This window comes from Opisthocomus hoazin, chromosome 25, assembly GCF_030867145.1.
Source record: "Opisthocomus hoazin isolate bOpiHoa1 chromosome 25, bOpiHoa1.hap1, whole genome shotgun sequence".
NCBI lineage: Eukaryota > Metazoa > Chordata > Aves > Opisthocomiformes > Opisthocomidae > Opisthocomus > Opisthocomus hoazin.
Window position 1 is genome coordinate 3,951,595 of NC_134438.1, and position 18,290 is coordinate 3,969,884.

An 18,290-nucleotide genomic window follows, 5' to 3' on the forward strand; every position below is an offset into this window, starting at 1 on the left:
CATGTTGCAATAAAATAACTTCACAACTTCTCCACCGATCAGTTAACACAAAACACACACACACACACAGAAACCAGAAGGGATCTTTTAAAATCCTTCTGTTTACAAACTGTATCACCTAAGTACAACAATATATACAGGCAAACTCCTTCAGTTAACATGTTTATATATATAGACACATAGAGCTCATTTAAAACAATATATACAGTCTATTTGATACATACCCCAAAACCAGAGTCCCTAAGTGATTGATCAGTGCCAAATAACTAGAGAACTTGTAACCCCACAATATCTACCAACTTGTAAGTATTTTAAAACCAATCCCCAAATTCCCAGTACAATTCCTAAATCATGCCGATTTTCTTTAAGCAAACCAGACCCCATACATTATTAAGATGTTGTCAAGTGAGGGGTCTACCCCTGCTTTTCCCAATGTTTCCATATAGATCCTGGGAGAGACTCTCAAAATCCTCCCCCCCGCGGGAAGACCCTGCACTGATACTTAAGAAATCATTAACCACGGCCCCGATGAATCAGAGTTCAAATACAACAGTCCCAGGTCAAAAACCGGAAATCAGCAGAACGGACCAAACATACGATGTGGGTTTTTTTTTTTTCTTTTTCTTTTACTTTTTTTTTTTTCTACTTATTTGTCTTTCACACAGAGGCTTCAACACAGTCACACAATCTATCCAATGTGCTAGGATACATCCTAAGGGGCTTTTCTTTAAAATACCACTGCTTTGCTGTCCCCCATTTTACTTTGCGGATTCTGTACTTCTGTTAGTCTTTATCTTAACAATTTTAACCTGTCATCCCCTTCCGTCCCACTCTGACCACCCTCCGCAAATGTCACAATTAATATTCTGGTCACGAGAAAAGAGGTTCACGGTGCAAGGTTGGGTGGGTTTTTTTTGGTTTTACGATGCCTGATGGGTCTGTTAACGAACCAGTGTCCGAGATATCTGATATCACAGAATCACAGAATCACAGAATAGTAGGGGTTGGAAGGGACCTCTGTGGGTCATCTAGTCCAACCCTCCTGCCCAAGCAGGGTCACCCAGAGTAGGCTGCACAGCACCGCGTCCAGACGGGGCTGGAATATCTCCAGAGAAGGAGACTCCACAACCTCCCTGGGCAGCCTGTTCCAGTGCTCCGTCACCCTCAGAGGGAAGAAGTTCTTCCTCACGTTCAGACAGAACTTCCTGTGCCTCACTTTGTGCCCATTGCCCCTTGTCCTGTCACTGGGCACCACTGAAAAGAGCTTGGCCCCATCCTCCTGACACCCACCCTTCAGATATTTATAAGCATTTATTAGGTCCCCTCGCAGCCTTCTCTTCTTCAGGCTGAACAAGCCCAGCTCCCTCAGCCTCTCCTCGTAGGGGAGATGCTCCAGTCCCCTCACCATCCTTGTAGCCCTGTGCTGGACTCTCTCCAGTAGCTCTTCATCTTTCTTGTACTGGGGAGCCAGAACTGGACACAGTACTCCAGATGGGGCCTCACCAGGGCAGTGTAGAGGGGAAGGAGAACCTCCCTCGACCTGCTGGCCACACTCTTCTTGATGCGCCCCAGGATTCCATTGGCTTTCTTGGCAGCCAGGGCACACTGCTGGCTCATGGTCAACCTGTCGTCCACCAGCACTCCCAGGTCCCTCTCCGCAGAGCTGCTCTCCAGCAGGTCCACCGCAAGCCTGTACTGGTGCCTGGGGTTGTTCCTCCCCAGGTGCAGGACCCTGCATTTGCCTTTGTTGAACCTCATCACGTTCCTCTCTGCCCAGCTTTCCAGCCTATCCAGGTCACGCTGAATGGCAGCACAGCCTTCTGGTGTGTCTACCACACCTCCCAGTTTGGTGTCATCAGCAAACTTGCTGAGGGTACATTCTAACTCTTCATCCAGGTCGTTGATGAAGTTAAACAAGAGTGGGCCCAGTACTGACCCCTGGGGGACACCACTTGTTACCGGCCTCCGACTAGACTCAGCACCACCGATGACAACCCTCTGAGTTCTGCCATTCAGCCACTTCTCTATCCACTTCACCGACCACTCATCCAGCCCACACTTCCTGAGCTTCCCTAGGAGGATATCATGGGAGACTTTGTCGAAAGCCTTGCTGAAGTCAAGGTAGACAACATCAATGGCTCTCCCTTCGTCTACCCAGCCAGTCATGTCATTGTAGAAAGCTATTAGATTGCTCAGGCATGATTTCCCCTTGGTGAATCCATGCTGACTACTCCTGATAAACTTCTTTTCTTCCACTTGCTTGATGACGGCCTCCAGGATAAGCTACTCCATCACCTTTCCCGGGATGGAGGTGAGGCTGAGAGGCCTGTAGTTCCCTGGGTCGTCCTTCTTGCCCTTTTTGAAGATTGGAGTGACAGTGGCCTTTCTCCAGTCCTCGGGCACCTCTGCTGTCCTCCAGGACCTCTCAAAGATGATGGAGAGTGGCTCAGCAATGACATCCGCCAGCTCCCTCTGCACTCGTGGGTGCATTCCATCGGGGCCCATGGATTTGTGGGCGTCCAGATCGCTTAAGCGATCCCTCACACAGTCCTCCTCGACCAAGGGAAAGGGATCCGCGTTCAGTACCAACAAATCCGAATCGCCAGCAGGACAACTCCCGCGGGTTTCCTAAGCACACCAATACCGACAGCGCGTTATTACAGCAGTGCGGAGCCCAGCCTGTGCCCGCACCACCGCACCGAGCCACACACCCGCAGCACCAGGAGCCTGGGTACAGCACTCAGAGTAGGACGGCTCCTGCGACTGACGAGAACTCTCCAAAGGACCGGTCTCACATTCCAAAACAGAGAAAGAGAGGAAGAAGAAAGTTAAACAATACCTCTACTCTTGAGATGGTCCTTGTCTGCTCACGCAGAGATCCGAGGGAGGCGAGGAGTCCCTCTGGGAAGCCCGGGGGTACCCCAGGGATCCTGTTCCCAGTGGGTCCTGTGCCCGAGCAGAGCGGGTCCCACCTGGGGGGCGAGAAGTGACGCCGTGAAAAGCCGGAGCTGCAGACTCACGAGTCGCCAGACTGTTCAGCAGAGATTCTTTATTGCAGCACTGGGCACACGGGGGATCTCTCTTCCAAATGTGCATGCCAAACACCCCGTCATTTCAGGTTAAATACAATCACAATATACATATTCATCATATTTCCGAGAAATGCTTAGCATATTCATTACTTTTCCAAGCACAAATTAGCATATGTAAATATCTTTCACGCATGTCTGTCAGCATCCTCGGGTGGTCTCTGGGGGTCTCAAGATGAAGGCTTGTACTCCTCACCACGGTGTTCGCTGGTTGACCTTTGTTTCCGCGCAGACTCCGTTCTAAGATTACGTATCCCGTGTCCTTCCAGGTTGTTTTGCTCCGGTCTTGTTGCCCTCTTGGTGCCTCTTTCTCTCTGTAGCTTGGTACCTCTGCCCTCCCAAGGCTGAGCTGTCTGAGGTAGAATTATTGAGGAGCCTCTCTCTCTTAGAGCTTTCCTGTCTTCTCAAAACAGCAAATCAAGTTTGTCTAAGTAATGTTATTGAGGGGCCTCTTTATCTTAAAGCTTTCGTGTCTTCTCAAAACAGCAAGAATCTAGTTTAGTTTAATTACAATCCCTCTGGGAAGTGGAAATTTTACATTTGCAGGTATCAACCTCCAACTGGCATCGAGGGATTCTCGAGGTGAACCTCTGATCCCCGGACCGAAGGATTCCAAGTAAGTCCCCTGGAATTTAATTAAGGCATTCTTTTAACAAGTAACAGAGCTCCTGGTAGGATGTGGGTTAGAGTCCCACAGGAGGTGGGTTAGAGTCCCACTGAAGCCTGCTCGTAAGGCGCGGCGAAAGTCATGCAAGGTTGGGCTAAAGAGGTACCTCGGTTGGAAAGTCTCTGCTAGGCGAAAGCCTGTGGAGCGGGGCCCAAGGGGGGAGTCTTCAACGAGGGGTTGAAGTCTCCAAGGTTGGGATCTCCAGCAGGGGGCTGGGATCCCAGAGGGAGCTCCAACAAGGGTTGGGGTCACTCTGACTAGTGCCTGTGATAGTGCACAATCACAACCACTGGTCGTTTGGGAGATGGGCACATTTCCGAGTAACAAGTCCATCCCACGGGGTACACCTTTGGGATGTATTCTGAAACATTGGAAAGATCTGGGGGGTGATCCTTTGACTCAGAAGCAAATGATTGAGTACTGCAGTCATGGGTGGCCAACGTATACCTTGGAAAGTGGGGAAAAATGACCAGGGAATGGGACACTGCGTTATAACACTATCTTGCAATGAATGTTGTTTTGTAAAAGGGAAGGTAAACAGGAGGAGATGGCATATGTAGCTCTGTTCTTCTCGTTGAGAAATCATCCGGAATGGCAAAGGCAGTGTGGGATACATCCACAAGATTCTATGGTGATGGCCTTAAAGAAGAGAAAATCTGAAGAGGGTTTGAAAAGATGTTGTGCTGCTTGTAGTGTTGGCAAGGGATGCTTAAAATATGGACCTGAGGAGGATGATGTTGAATTGATGGTCGCACCTCGCCAGAGATGGGGAGATGATCAGGAGGATCGAAATTTGGAGGCTGATAGTCCTTCTGCTTCTCCTGTGGGAGGGGGGGCAGGGGGATTCAGCCTGGTTTCAGGAAGGACATGGGGAAGAATGGGGGGGGTGGCCGAGCCCGCTCCCCTCCAAACCCCTCTCCGAGAAGCTAAGGAATGAGGAAGGAGAATTTTTAGTAGATACAGGGGCCACTTATTTGGTATTGAACACAGGTAAAGGGAAATTTAGTCATAAATCTGTAGATGTTGTTGGTGCGACAGGGCAAAAAGAAAATCAACCTTTCTTCAAGCTGTTAAAATTTAGATTGGGAAAACAGTGGGTAACTCACCAGTTTCTATATATGCCTGAATGTCCGTTGCCTTTGTTAGGACGAGATTTATTCAGCAAATTAGAGGCACAAATAACTTTTTAAAATCGGGAAATTGAATTATTGATACCAGAATCAAAAGCCGCAGAGGCAAGAGCTTTTATGTTACAGGATTCTTTTAAGGAGGAACAAATGCCAGAAGAGGTGGAAAATGCAGTAATTCCTTTGGTTTGGGCAAATGAAGTGCCGGGATGGTCCAAATTAGCAGAACCGGTAAAAGTGACCTTGGAACCTGGATCCAAACCGGTAAGACAAAAACAATATCCTATTAAGGGGGAGGCCCGAAAAGGATTGGAGGGGTTAATCGCAATTTTTGGAATATGGACTGTTGGTAGAATGCGAGTCAAAATATAACACTCCTATATTACTGGTAAGGAAATCTGGAGGAAAAGAATATCCACTAGTCCAAGATTTAAGAGCTATAAATCAGATAGTTCAAGATATACACCCAGTAGTAGCCAATCCCTATACTTTACTGACATCTCTGAAAGAGAAACATAAATAGTTTACTGTACTAGATTTCAAGGATGCCTTCTTTTGCATACCTCTGGATATACAAAGTCAAAGCACGTTTGCTTTTGAATGGGAGAGCCCTGCAACAGGACGAAAGATGCAACTGACATGGACTGTACTTCCACAAGGATTCAAAAATAGCCTCACAATATTTGGGAATCAGTTGGCAAAAGAATTAGAAATATGGAAGAAACAGAACCAGGAAAAGGGAACATTGTTGAACTTCAAAAGGCATTGACGATGGCCCCTGCCTTGGGTTTACCTGATCTAACCAAACCTTTGGAGCTGTTTGTCCATGAGAGGCAACATCTGGCCCTTGGAGTGCTGGCACAACGTCTGGGATCCTGGAAGCGACCAGCAGGATACTTCTCTAAACAACCTGACAACGTGAGTAAAGGATGGCCGGTATGTTTACGCGCTGTGGCAGCAGCGGCATTGCTGATTCAGGAAGCTCGAGAATTGACTACGGGCCAAAAGATGGTGGTGTATGTACCACACATGGTGATAACTGCTTTAGAACAAAACGGGGTCATTGGCTATCCCCCAGCAGAATGCTGAAATATCAGGTTGTCTTGCTGGAACAAGATGACGCGGAATTAAAACCACAGCTATTGTAAATCCAGCAATGTTTCTGTCGACGGAAAATCCGACAGAAAATCTAGAACATGACTGCCTGCTAACTGTTGAACAAGTCTATTCCAGCAGACCGGACCTGAGGGATGAGCCTCTGGAAAATCCTGATTTGGAGTTATTTACGGATGGGAGCAGCTTTGTGAAAGAAAGAAGACGAACGGCCGGATACGCGGTTGTCACCACCACCGAGGTACTGGAGTCAGGAACGCTGCCTGCAAATACCTTGGCAGAGAAAGCAGAACTGGTGGCATTGCAGCAAGCCTTGTGAATGGCAGAAGGAAAGAGGGTAAATATATGGACTGATTCCAAATACGCATTTGGTGTGATTCATGCTCATGGGGCTGTCTGGAAAGAAAGAGGACTGCTCTCAGCCTGAGGATCATTGATAAAAAATAAAGAAGAAATCCTCCAGCTCCTAGAAGAGGTGCAGAAGCCAAAGGAAGTGGCAGTAATGCATTGCAAATCTCATCAATTTGGTCAGACAGCTGTAAACACAGGTAATCGATTGGCGGACAAAACGGCAAAGGAGGCTGCGGAACGAGGTATCCTTGCACTGGTACCAGTAAATCAGATAAAAATCCCGAATCTGAAACCAAAATATAATAAATTGGATGAGCAATTGCTGGAACAATTAAAAGCATCACAAAATACAGAAGCATGGTGGGTAACGCCAGAAAAGCAGGGAATAGTAACCCCGCAAGTTATGTTAGAACTTGCGAATGAAAAGCATGCTCAGACACACTGGAGTGCAGATGCTATGGTCTCGAGTTTAAAATCATCTGTAGTGTGTGTAGGAATGACAGGAATAATTAAATCGATAGTGGCCAAGTGTCCAATTTGTCTCAAAAATAATCCCTTAAATCGGAAAAAGGCACCCTTAGGAGTTAAGAAACAAGGCAATTCCCCAGGAGACTATTGGCAGGTTGATTTTTCTGAATTGCCCAGGCAAAATGAATTCAAGTATTTCTTAGTATTGATGGATACATTTTCTGGATGGCCAGAAGCCTTTCCTTGTCGCATCAACAAAGCAAGTGAAGTGGTTAAAATATTGTTAAAAGAAATAATACCAAGGTTTGGAGTACCAGTAGGCATGTCTTCTGACAGGGGACTGTGGGATTTCTGGAGGAACAGGGACATATTGTGAGCAACCCAGACACTCTGATATGGACTTGATCGGTCTGTAGCAGCACAGGCCTCAAGGCCATCGAGAGGCTGCCGAGGATAAACAGGAGTTCTGTTAACAGATGCTCCAGGAATAGTGACCAACCATAACCGACTGCTGTGCTGAGTGCTGTCTATATAATCCAGATTCTCTGCTAATAAAGTGGACTGTTATGGATCATATTGGTTGAGTCCTTGATCCCGCTGCAACAAATAGCGCCCGAACAGGGACCCTCAGATTGGCATTAGCATCGCCGGCTGATTTCTCCAGGGAGATCAAACCCTGAGGGAGCGGACGCCAGCCGAAGGCGAGTGCTGCCCCAGCACTTGGGAGTCGCTAGCGCACAACTGGGAAAAGAAAACCCGGAAATCCTGCCCTGATCAAGCAGGCGGCCAGGGAGGAGATGGGGTCCACTCTGACGAAGGAAGAGTCAGCAGTGGTTAAGCTCCTCCAACAGATCTTCTCCGTGAGAGGGCTACAATATGACTCGGCTACCTTGAAGTCTCTGCTGCTTTGGGCACGGAGAAAGGACTTCATCCCCTGTGTTAACGCTGCCTTTGAAGTTCAGACATGGGCTGATATCGGAGCGAAACTGTGGGAAGAAATTAGTACGGGATCCAAGGAAGCGAGCCAATTCTCCACGCTGTGGAGGCTGATACATGAGGCTTTAAAAGCTGTGAGAGCTGAGAGGGGAGCCGCTGCCTCTGCTTTCGCTGCGTTAACCCCCGAGGGACAGTCCTGCTCGGCGACCAGCCTGCTGTTCCGGGGTCCCAGCATCCCTGCGCCGCCTGTGACAGCAGGAGGGGCCCGAGTCAGCGGCCCGTGGAGGCCAGGGACCCTGCGGTCCTGGAGCAGGAGCACGCACGGGGTGACCGCTGGCGCAGGAGCTTCCACTCCCGCCGCCAGAGTCACCGCCACCGCCACTGCCACCGCCACCGCGCCGCGGAGAGGGCTGCGCTGAGCTGCCGCCGCTGCCCCTTCCATCGTCCCACGTCCCGGAATCCTGGACCGCGGTGTCCTCCACTTCCTCCGCCCACGCCGCTGGCTCCCGGGACTCCCGGGACTCATTGCGCAGATGAGAAGGTGACGGACATTTCGCTGCCAGAGCCACCAGTCCCTGACCCGTGTAACCTGTTTTCTCTTCCAGCCCCACCTTGCGCCGTGCCGTGGGATGGGGGTTGGGAACCGGGGGAGGGTCGGGGGTGCGGTGGAGAGGGATGGCTGCAGTGACGGCAGCTGCAGCTGGGGCGGCGGTGCCACCGTTGGTTGCAAAACAGAAAAGGAGAAAACAGGACAGGAGTTGTTTCAATTGTGGAAAAAAGGGTCACTTTCGGAAGGAATGTGGAGCCAAAGGAGCGGTTGGCCAGGGGGGAAGAAACTGGTGCGTGAACTGTGAGCGGGATAACCACAATCCCAGCGAATGCAGAAAATCGGGAAACAGAGCAGTTGTTCGACTTGGATGTGTGGAGAGAATCAGGGACTCTGTGCGTGCAGATCGGCCACACAAAGAGGAGCGATAATTAGCCCCTGTTTTTCGAGCTGTCAAAAGCATGATCAGCTGAAAGGAACGAAAGCTCAATTGAAAGATTTTACAGAGAATTTTGAAAGAACAAAGTCTTGCAGCTTCAAATCCTTGAGGAAATCATTACTTGGAAATGAGTGCATACAGCTTGAAATGCTCTAAAACCTGCAGAAACTATCTTAGAAGTGGCTGCTGCTCCTCCAACGTTATCTCCAAAGCAAGGACAGAGCCGCAGTTTTTCGAAATATTTAACCCTACACACGATGCAATTCCTAACCCAACACGAGCAATGCAGGAGGTAAATCCGCCAGAACCTGACGATCCTTTAAACCCAGAGAAATGGGAAGCGGGGTGCAAAATCCGGCACCCCGACAGTGTCCAACAGGGTCCCTCTGCAGCAGTTGGCGCACCGGACCTGGGATCAGAGCAGGGTGAATCCCAGCATCAAACCGCGCAGCCCCTCCGGCACCGCACAGCCCGCAGCGCCAGCAGCCACCGCACGGCGGCTCCGCGAACCTGGCACTAGGGGGCACCACCCCCCCCCCCCCCTCCCCCCGTAAAGGTCGGGCCTTCCCCGTGCGCGTGCTGCCCTCTTCGGGCACCAGCGGCTGCTTTTTCCAACCCAAAGTTCGTAAACAAGAGCCACGTGGTGACACCGGGTGTCCCCCGTGTCCCTCCCCGGGGGGGAGGATGCTCGGGCCGGGAGCCGGCAGCGTCTGCCTGACGAGCTCCGCCTGTATCCAGCAGGAACACGGGTGTAGAGCCCGCCGGAGTGGGTGCGCTACCACCGCTACCATGGGTGCACGGCCACCATCTGGTCCCTGAGCGTGCTGCTCTACGCCATGGTCTGCGGGGACATCCCCTTCGAGCACGATGCCGACATCGCCCAGGGGCAGTTCTGCTTCCGGCGGAGGGTTTCTCCAGGTGGGTACCCAGCTCCGCGGCGAGGGGGGGATCGCGGGTTTTGGGAGATGGCACCAGGCACATGAGCATCCCGCTTTGATGGCTGTGGAGGATGTTGATCTTCCATGGTTGGAGGAGATGGCCCAGGAGGAGGTTGATCTCCCACAGTTAGTTGGACGAGATGGCACACGTCCTGCCATCTTGCTCTCCTCCAAAATGGATAATCACTTGGGAGGTTTGGGTGCAGCTCTGAGCACACTCAGTATGGCCTGGGCAACGTGGATGGTGGCACAAGGTGGACAAGAGCCTTCTCTGACTGACCGGCGCTTTCTGGTTTCTCTCCCCAGAGTGCCAGAAGCTCATCAGATGGTGTTTGTCCATGTGCCCCTCGGACAGGCCAACTCTGGAAGACATCTTCCGCCATTCTTGACTGCAAGGGATTCACCTGCCCTAGGAGTCATCAGGGATCCACCTGCACAGTTGGATCCAGGAGCCTGGCAAGTAACAACTCCACACAGCTCCTGGCCATAAGAAGCAAAGAGTACCAGATTTTTTCCTTGTGAGCGCAGCACTGAGCAGGGATCATCAGATGGAAACACGCACATCTTGTGCTGGAGCTGGGCTGGAGACCTGGTGGCCACCATCCAACCCAGCTGTCCTGGACTCCATCTGAATGACCCTGTCTCATCTGGTGTTTTGCCAGTCAATTTTTCATTTTTGAGTTTTGGTTCTGTTTTTGGAGGCTCCCAAGTGTCTTCCTGACCTGCTGAATTTTGGGACTGCAAGAGGATCGGACACCTTATTGCGAGAAAAGCTTCAATGGGGCCAGGGGGGAGGGAACTGGTTGGGGTGGAGAGCAGGTACTGCGGCCGAATGGCTGTCTCTTCTCCGCTGTCATCATGCTCGAGTGCCTTCAGTTGCGATCAGGGCCACGCTGGAGGAAATACTTGAATGTTCCTGCACTGCTGCTTTTCCAAGACTCGCCTGGGTATACCGTTCCTTTTCCCTTTTCAAGAAAAAACAGGTCAGAAGATGCTGGGGAGCCAAGCGGGCGATGGCTCGCCTCCTGTGCCTCCATCTCGTGGGGAATTTCTGGGCTTCTTTGCTTCTCTGTGCCCTCCCGAATGCACAAACAATGCAAAGCAACAGAGCTAGAAACATGTACAAAGTTATATAGGAGCAAAGTTTGATATCCAGTTGTTAATAGTGATAAGATTTTACATTGTTTCTCTTTTCTACTTTTTGGTGTTTAATTTATTTTCACGAATTTTTCTTGTTTTTTTTTAAAGAAAGAGTTCTAGCCAGTAGGATAACTTATTTATTTATTTATAATTCCGGTGGGTTTCCAACCCATGTCTTGCTGCTACAGCTGCCGATCCCCCGGTTTTCCGTTCGGGTCTTCCCTCCATGTCTGTCCTGTGTCCATCCCCGGGCCCGTGGTGTTTCTGGCGGGTGTCTGGCGGAGGTGTGGAGCGCCTGCCTGCTCCCCAGCTGTTCTGGGCACTGGGGTTTCCTTGCCACGTGCAGATCCGTTCGCAGCTGAGTTTGGGTTTTCCTCCCAGGTGTCTTGTTCGGGGCTGGAGAGGGGCAGCCGGCCTGGGCTGTCCATACTGTCGCGTCTTTACATGTCACCAACTGCGTAGCTGGCGGGGGGTTTTTTTGTTAATAATGTTGTACAGGGGAATTGAGAAATCTTATTTTTTTATGCGTTTTTCAATAAAAACAAACTACTTGATGTGATGGAGTCATTCCTTTATTGCAGGGCAGGATGACAGATGCTGCGAGGGCGCTGGGTGCCGGTGATCGCACCGTGGCTGCCCCAGGGAAGCCCGGTGTGTCTGCAGCCGAGACCTCACCCCAAAGGTCCCACCAGCGGCATTAACCAGGACCGGGCGGCCGAAAGCACTGCGGGGAAGGCTGGATCCGGCCCTTGGTGGCGTGTTTGCAGCGCCAACTGCTCCTGGGAGAGAGCAAAGGGGTGCGGAGCCCGTTGCCATTCATCCGCAGGCTGGTGTGGAGCATGTGCTGGGGACGGTGAGGAAACAAAGATCAAAGTGACCTGACGAAACGCCAGATGTTGTCAGCCCAACTAAATTTTGGTAAGGCAGAGCCTGTTGCTCCAGCTTAGCCTGTGCAGAGCAGGTGTTGCATGCCGGGTGCCAGTGGGTGAAGAAAGACGCCGGCGGGCTGTCCCCACCTCCAGCTCGGCTGCGGCGAACGCGGAGCGAGAGGAAGTCAATCTTCAGATGACGAGAATTCGGTCGCTATCAGTCAGCAGTTGTAACGCTTCGCTTGAGCTTTTACCCTCCAAACTGTCAAACTCCACTTTCCCAGCTCCGCGGCGCTTCGGCTTCAGGGGTGTTGGGTTTTGGGGTTTCTTTTTCCTTAGCACTTTTTTTAAATTGATATTTTTTTTTAAATGTTTTTTTTTTTAAAAAACTAACTTAATGGGCTGCATTTTGAAGCTCTGTTCCTGCTCAGCCTCATGGAGCACCTGCTGCTGCGTGCACACGCGGGGCTGCGTGTCTGCTCCAAGGAAGGGGCACGTTTCCCTTTCCGCAGGTTACTTTGCGTCCCCTAGCCAGATGTGACTCCGAACAGGGTTATCCTCGCTTGCCCACTCTGGTGCTGCTGTCGGAGCGAACCGGGGGTCCTGGAGCCCAGTCCCAGCCTTGTGGGGTGACCTGGTGTGCTGTGTCACCGCTGTGCCTCCACCTTCAGCAGAAAGTGTGAACTCGGTTTGTTTGGTTTGTTTTTTTCTTTTGTATTTTTTTAGTTTTTACTCAGCTGCATCTTTCATCTCCTCCTCGGCTGCCAGAAGCAGGAAGCGCAGCTCCAAGCGCCTTCAAAGTCGAGGCCTATTTTGAGATGTGGTTTGTATTTCACCTCCTCTCTCGCTTTTTTTTCCCCGCACCATCCGGGAAGCTGCTCTTACACGAAAGCAAACCTCCCAGTCACGCCACCTGCGAGGAGCCCGAGCCCCTCGGGTGGCCACCGTCCTCCCCGGCCCCACCGAAACGCTGTCCTGGCCGTCCGGGCTGCGGGCTGAGCTCGGCCCACCCTTCCCGTAAACGCTGGCTAACTGCTGCAGTGTTTCTTAGAAAACCCACCGCAGAAAGGCCGAGCAGGTCCGACGTGGGGCTGGGGTGCTGACAGACGCTTCGTTGTCCGCTCTGGGCTCGTTCTGCAGGAGGGGAACGGTGCCATCATGTCCCCCGGCAAGATCCCGCTGCCCTGGTACTGTCCTGTCCTGCCAGGGCCACCGGCTGCAGCCGAGGGTTGGGTGTTGGGAAAGGATCGGTGCATGTTTGATCCCCTGTGCACCAGCCTTTCAGCGCGGTGATACCTTCTCCTGGCAAGGAGCAGCCAGCTTCGTGTCCCAGACCTCTGCCACGGCGAAAGGACCATAACAGATGTGACGGGAGACCCGAAGATGGGCAGCCACGGCATCAGCTGCCCGTTGCTTCTCTCCGTGATGCCCATCACCATCGCATTGTGGCACGGGGACTGCACACAGGGGCTGGAGGAAAGCAAAAGGCCTTCTTGCCGCTCGTTTCTCCTCGGTGGGGGGATGTTCACTGCCCTTCAGGAGAGGACGCAGCCGCAGGAGTTAGCCAGTGGGAAGCGATTCCATGCCAGCATCGCTCTCCCATCTCCCTTTCACAACTTTCTATCGCTCCACGGTGTCAGCAGGGGAAGAACCTGCAATTCAGAAAGCTGAAAAAAATGATGAAACAGGGCCAGGATGAGATTTCAGGCTGTTGGACCTCCCATTGTGGAAGTGGTGGAGTCCCATGGATGACGGAGGGCTTGCAAAGGGCCAGCACTCCTCACACCTGTGGCTTCCTGAGCACATCCACCTCCAGCTAAGGCGCTTGGCGATGCAGAGAGGACTGGCCAGGGGAGCCTGGAGCCACAGTGAAAGGGACAGTTTTATTTTCCAAGTCCAATTCTGGGAATGGGAGATGAGCAACCGCCAAACGTCTGCCACGGCTGGAAAAACACGGACGAGCACCGAGGAGAAAAGTGACCCGGGGCAGCCGGGGCTGCAGGGACCCGAAGAGCTGGAGACTTGGAGGTGGTATCTCACCCTGCGTCCTGTCGCAAGGAAAACATCCAGCTGCCCCCGAGGCGGCATCTGGAACCCTCTGGCCCTTCTCGGCACAGTGAGTCAGGGGAGCTGTTTTCAACACCTGCCTTAGGACAAGGTGAATGATCAGAAAACCAGGTGTCCCACGGCTCCAGCTCCCTGATAATTAATCCTCGTGGAAGTCGGTCTCCGAATGCTTTTCACCGACGGGCTGTGTGGCCATAGCATTATCTCCACGGGGCACGTGAGAAAACTGAGGCACGGTGACCTGACTCACTGGAGATCTTCTGCAGTGGAGCTTGGGCTTGCCTGCCTTTCCCTGCCCCATCCCTCCTCGGGCTGGGACCGGCTGCGGAGGAGCTCCCAGCTGCAGATCCCCAGTGTCCCCCGGGCAGGGGATTTGGTCCTCCAGGAACTGAGACCAAAGCCCTGCATCCCTCTCAGCACGAAGCCGGGGTGAAACATGTCCCTTCCCAGGCCTCCTCCAAAACCCCCTACCCGTGCTCTGACAGCGAGGGGGGCCAGGTGCTGGTTTCAGGGACCTGGAGCCCGGCTCGAGACCAAAGTCTCGTGTTTTGGGGTTTACACCGACCTTCCCGAGAGGGGGATCTGAGCTAACCCTGCCTCCGTGACACATCAAAACTGCATCACTCGGCCCGAGAGTTGGTGGGGGTATTTATGAGGAAAAAACTTTATTCACTGTAAAAAAAAAAAAACACTCCACTGCAAAACCTTGCCAGTGTGTACAGTTGAGTCAAACTTTGCAGCTTCAGCTAAACAAACATATTTTTCAAAGGATTAATCAGAGTGTTCCTTTCATACTTTCCCAAGCTTTTGGTCCCCTTCCTCCAGGGTAATATTTTTGTGCCTTAATCACCGTGTTGATTACAGTTAGGAGGGGTCAGGAGACCCGAAAAATGAAACAACAGTTCCTGTTTCAAATCAAAGCAACCACTTCAGCTAACCCAGAATGACACGCAGGAACGTGTGTGCACGTGAAGAGCGAGCGGGTTGCAGGGACGGGGACCTCACACTGCTGCGAAAGCTGTGAGAAAAACAGCAGTGGCAAAATGTCGTTTCAGGTCAACCCCTGCTGAAATTCTTCATCTTCTCCCCCCTCCCCTGCATAATGTGCAGGCGGGGCTGGGCCCGCCGGCACACGCGCGCGGCCTCGTAAGTCATCGGCACCGACCCCAATGGAAACTGCCCCCGCGCTGCCAACCGCACGGCACGTGGGTGTGCTGGGGTCTCTGTGTGCGGGATTGCATGCGTATGTGTGCCTGCGTGTGTGTCTGTGCACATGTGTGTGTGTGTGCGTGTGCCTGCCGGGAGCCCGTGCTCGGGCTCGCTCCCGCTTGGAGCTGGGCTTGCGGAGCTGGAGCAGGGCTCGGAAGCCCCAAGCAGGGACGCGTTCCGTTCGCAGAGGGTTTACTTCCACAGCCCCTGGGATTTTCTGGTTGACCACGTCCCTTGGAGATGCGTGCGTGGCCTTAATTTTTAGGTAGACAGAAAGCATCCCTTTACTGGGCTTGAACCACCAAGCCAGAACCCCAGAGAAGAAGGTTTGTTCACATCCCCGGACGGTGGGAAGTACCTGCACTGAAGACAATGAGAAGGGAAGGCTCTGACTCAAGTGTTTGTGAGTTTTCTCAAAAACCTCCTGGATGCCAGCGTGTAAAATAGCTCTGCTCTGAGTTACTCCATCAGAGACTGGAGTCTCCTGGGTCACTGGGGGAGAAGGAGCCCCCGTCCACTCTGCAGCTGGGAAGAGGGTCTTCCGACAAGGCCGCTGGGAGCATTTTCATTCTTTTTAGATTCAGCCATCTAGACAAACATGCCTTTCCTCCTTGGTTTATACATTCACATACGACAGGAGTTAAAGCATCCCTTTATTGCACGAACGTAAAAGCAGCCACTGCTCACCAAGCAGCAGAACAAAGCTTATGAAGGAGCAAACACCGTTCCAGTATTGTCACCTTCCGTTTGTGCACCATTTCTGGATTCAGCCTGCGTTTAAAAATAGGACTCGTGACCTAAATGGCAACACATTTCCCTTTCCTAATTGGCTTCCCAAGCCATTATTTCCTCACGGAGATGCGCCCTGCATCTTCCCTGAAATGTGTTTGATCTGAGGCTTCAAGAGGTGAGAAGAAAAGCCGTGTTCAGCCGGGCCAGATGTCCGTACAGGTCAGTGCCCTATCTCTCATGCCAGCCGGGAGCAGGTGCTCAGATGAATGGGAGGAGCGAGGTCGTCTTCAGCATAGTTGTTTCTCTCTGTCAACTGTACTACCCAGCTCAGTCAGAGACTGTGTCCTACTGCTACGGCAACTGCCAGTATGCAGGTTTTGTACCAAACATGGCATTCATGGATTTTCATATTCTCTGTACTCAGATAAGAAAGAACAAAGGAATGGAAAAAGGTGAGGGAGGGAGGGAAGGAGGAGGGGGAAGGACGGGAGAGATGAAGGAGAAGAGGAAAAGAGACAAATAGAGAGAGAAACCCTAGACGTTGGCAAGCCCTGCTAGTCAGGACGACAAAACAAACCTCGAGACAGGATCATGCAAGTAAATGGCTGAAACTCCAGCTGTAATGCACTTTTGCTAAGCTTTGTTTGTACTAAGCCGCCAGCCTTTAAGTTCTCTGCTTGCGTTGCAGTAGCGCAAAGTCCTCATAGCGTTAACAGTAGCCAGCACCCTTTCTACCAGAGCAATGCGCTGCCTTGAATTCCCCACACCCGTCCATTTTCGCTAGCCTCCGCTCCATACACCCTCCCTCTTCACCATGGGTGGTCCCGAGATCAGGTGCTGCTTGCGGAGTCATTTAGCAGCCCTTGACGTAGGAACTCAGGTCTCTGCCCTCGCAATGGTTTTTCCAGCCGTACCTGGAAGAGAAATACATGATGCCAGCTGAGGGGATAGGCAGTGATTGAATCCGTTCAAAAACCACACTTATGTGCAGACAGCTGGCTGGGCATGAAAGGTAGGAATCAGAGAAAATTCTGATGAGCTCAGTCTAGGGAGCTGGGGGAAGGGAACCACGGGGAGAGCTCTGGGAGGGGAGGGAAAGTTAGGGTGTTAGGGCAGATGCTGGAGCCAGGACGCCTTTCAGCTCTAGGAGAAGGACTGTGCTAAACTTTACCAAATACAGCTTCCCACCCATTGGCCCCCCCAGGCCCCAGTCAACAGCAGGATTTTCTTTTGTCTGCTCTGCCCACTCTTCCCCAGTGCCCACTGCAAATATCCTTACCAGGGAGTGAGGCCGTGAGCATCTCTAGCAATCTTCTTGGCACACTTAATATCATCCTCAAGATCATTTGTCATAAGCTCTGTGGGGGCGGGAGAAAACGTCAGTATGGAGGAAAGAGGGGTAGAGGGAAGCAGGGATAGATGGGCAGAAGGAAAGGTGTTCATTCATCAGGAAGGCTAGGAGGGATACAGAGGAGATGGATGAACATGGAGAGAAATGCCCAGAGCAGCTGCTAGGCGGATGTGATGGACAGATCAGGGTGCTTTCATCGAGAGGATGAAGGAAGGCTCGTTGTTCTGTCCCACCACTTACCTGAGCAACTGATGTGGCAGCCGTCGACGGCTCCACTGGTCTTGCCATCATTACACCAGTACTTGCTGTTGATCTGAAAGATCCCGTAGTCCCTGCTTGGACCATTGTTGTTATACGCTTTGGTGTTGTAATCGCTCTCGTGTTGCACCAGGCAGATCCCTGCAGGGAGAAGAGAGGAACGTCAAGGGATGCTCAGGGTAAATAAGAGGTAAGAGATGAAGAGATTAAGGACGGATGAAGAGCTGGAGAAGTAAACTGGTGATACGGTAAGTCTGAGGAATGGATGGAGAAGTGCTTGGAAGGAGAAAGGTCTGGATAGGTATTTGTTGTGTAAGCCATAGAAGGGGGCAAGGAAGGGGATGGGGCAAGGAAGGGGATGAGGCAGAGAGATGGTGAAGTCAAAGGACTGGAGGGACAGAACAGTACTGCTGGAAGGTTGCAAAGAAGCTGAGAGGGACAAGGGTGGTATAGGTGGAGAGGTGCAATGGGAGCTCATTATACTCACAGTCAGCTATGGTTGTGCCCTCGAAGCCCTCAAAGCCATGCTCACGCAGGATCTTCACCAACTCACATCGGGAGATGATTTCTCCCTCAGTGCCTGGCACAGCCAGGCCGAGGAAGGCCAGAAGAAAGCCGAAGAAGAGCATTGAGTTTCTCATAGTGCAGTCCACAGCAAGGAAGTGCCAAAGCGACTTCAGCTGTCTGTCTGTCAGGGCTGCCTTCAATGCCAGCCTTTTATTCCTGCTCCCAGGAGGAGGACCTACCAGCTAGCCAAGCATGTCTGGGAAGTGTGGAACGCCTTTATGGTAATGAGCCCATAAGGAAGCAGGCCAAAAGCCAAAGACGTGTCCTGGAGGATGCCAGTGCCTGCTCCACCAGCCCTGCAAGGCTGGGACTCGTGCACACACAGGCAGTACAGCAATCCCCAGTTGCTCCAGGAATGAAATTTAGGGGTAGCATTGAGCTTATGGTTATAGTTGCCATAGGAGTTGAGCTGGGATTTACCT

The 18,290-nt window shown here is 51.9% G+C and overlaps 1 protein-coding gene and 1 pseudogene across 1 annotated transcript; one reads left to right on the top strand and one right to left on the bottom strand.

Moving 5' to 3' along the window:
• The first annotated feature begins 4,667 nt into the window (after positions 1–4,667).
• On the top strand, positions 4,668–7,834 carry LOC142364104 (uncharacterized; annotated as a pseudogene).
• Positions 7,835–16,545: 8,711 nt separating this feature from the next.
• On the bottom strand, positions 16,546–17,942 carry LOC142364106 (lysozyme C-like). The gene is made up of 4 exons (XM_075442782.1): positions 17,789–17,942; positions 17,284–17,442; positions 16,972–17,050; positions 16,546–16,606 (listed from the first exon to the last, which is right to left on the bottom strand). Exons 1-4 carry the CDS (start codon positions 17,940–17,942, stop codon positions 16,546–16,548), a joined length of 453 nt encoding a protein of 150 aa, XP_075298897.1.
• Positions 17,943–18,290: the final 348 nt, after the last annotated feature.

What these genes read in the sequence shown, in the direction of transcription:
- LOC142364106 (XM_075442782.1), bottom strand. Translation starts at nt 17,942, where the DNA reads ATGAGAAACTCAATGCTCTTCTTCGGCTTTCTTCTGGCCTTCCTCGGC. An exon ending in GGGCACAACCATAGCTGACT is followed by an intron (nt 17,443 to 17,788) that starts GTGAGTATAATG and finishes TTCTCCCTGCAG; the next exon opens with GGATCTGCCTGGTGCAACAC. An exon ending in CTGCCACATCAGTTGCTCAG is followed by an intron (nt 17,051 to 17,283) that starts GTAAGTGGTGGG and finishes CCGCCCCCACAG; the next exon opens with AGCTTATGACAAATGATCTT.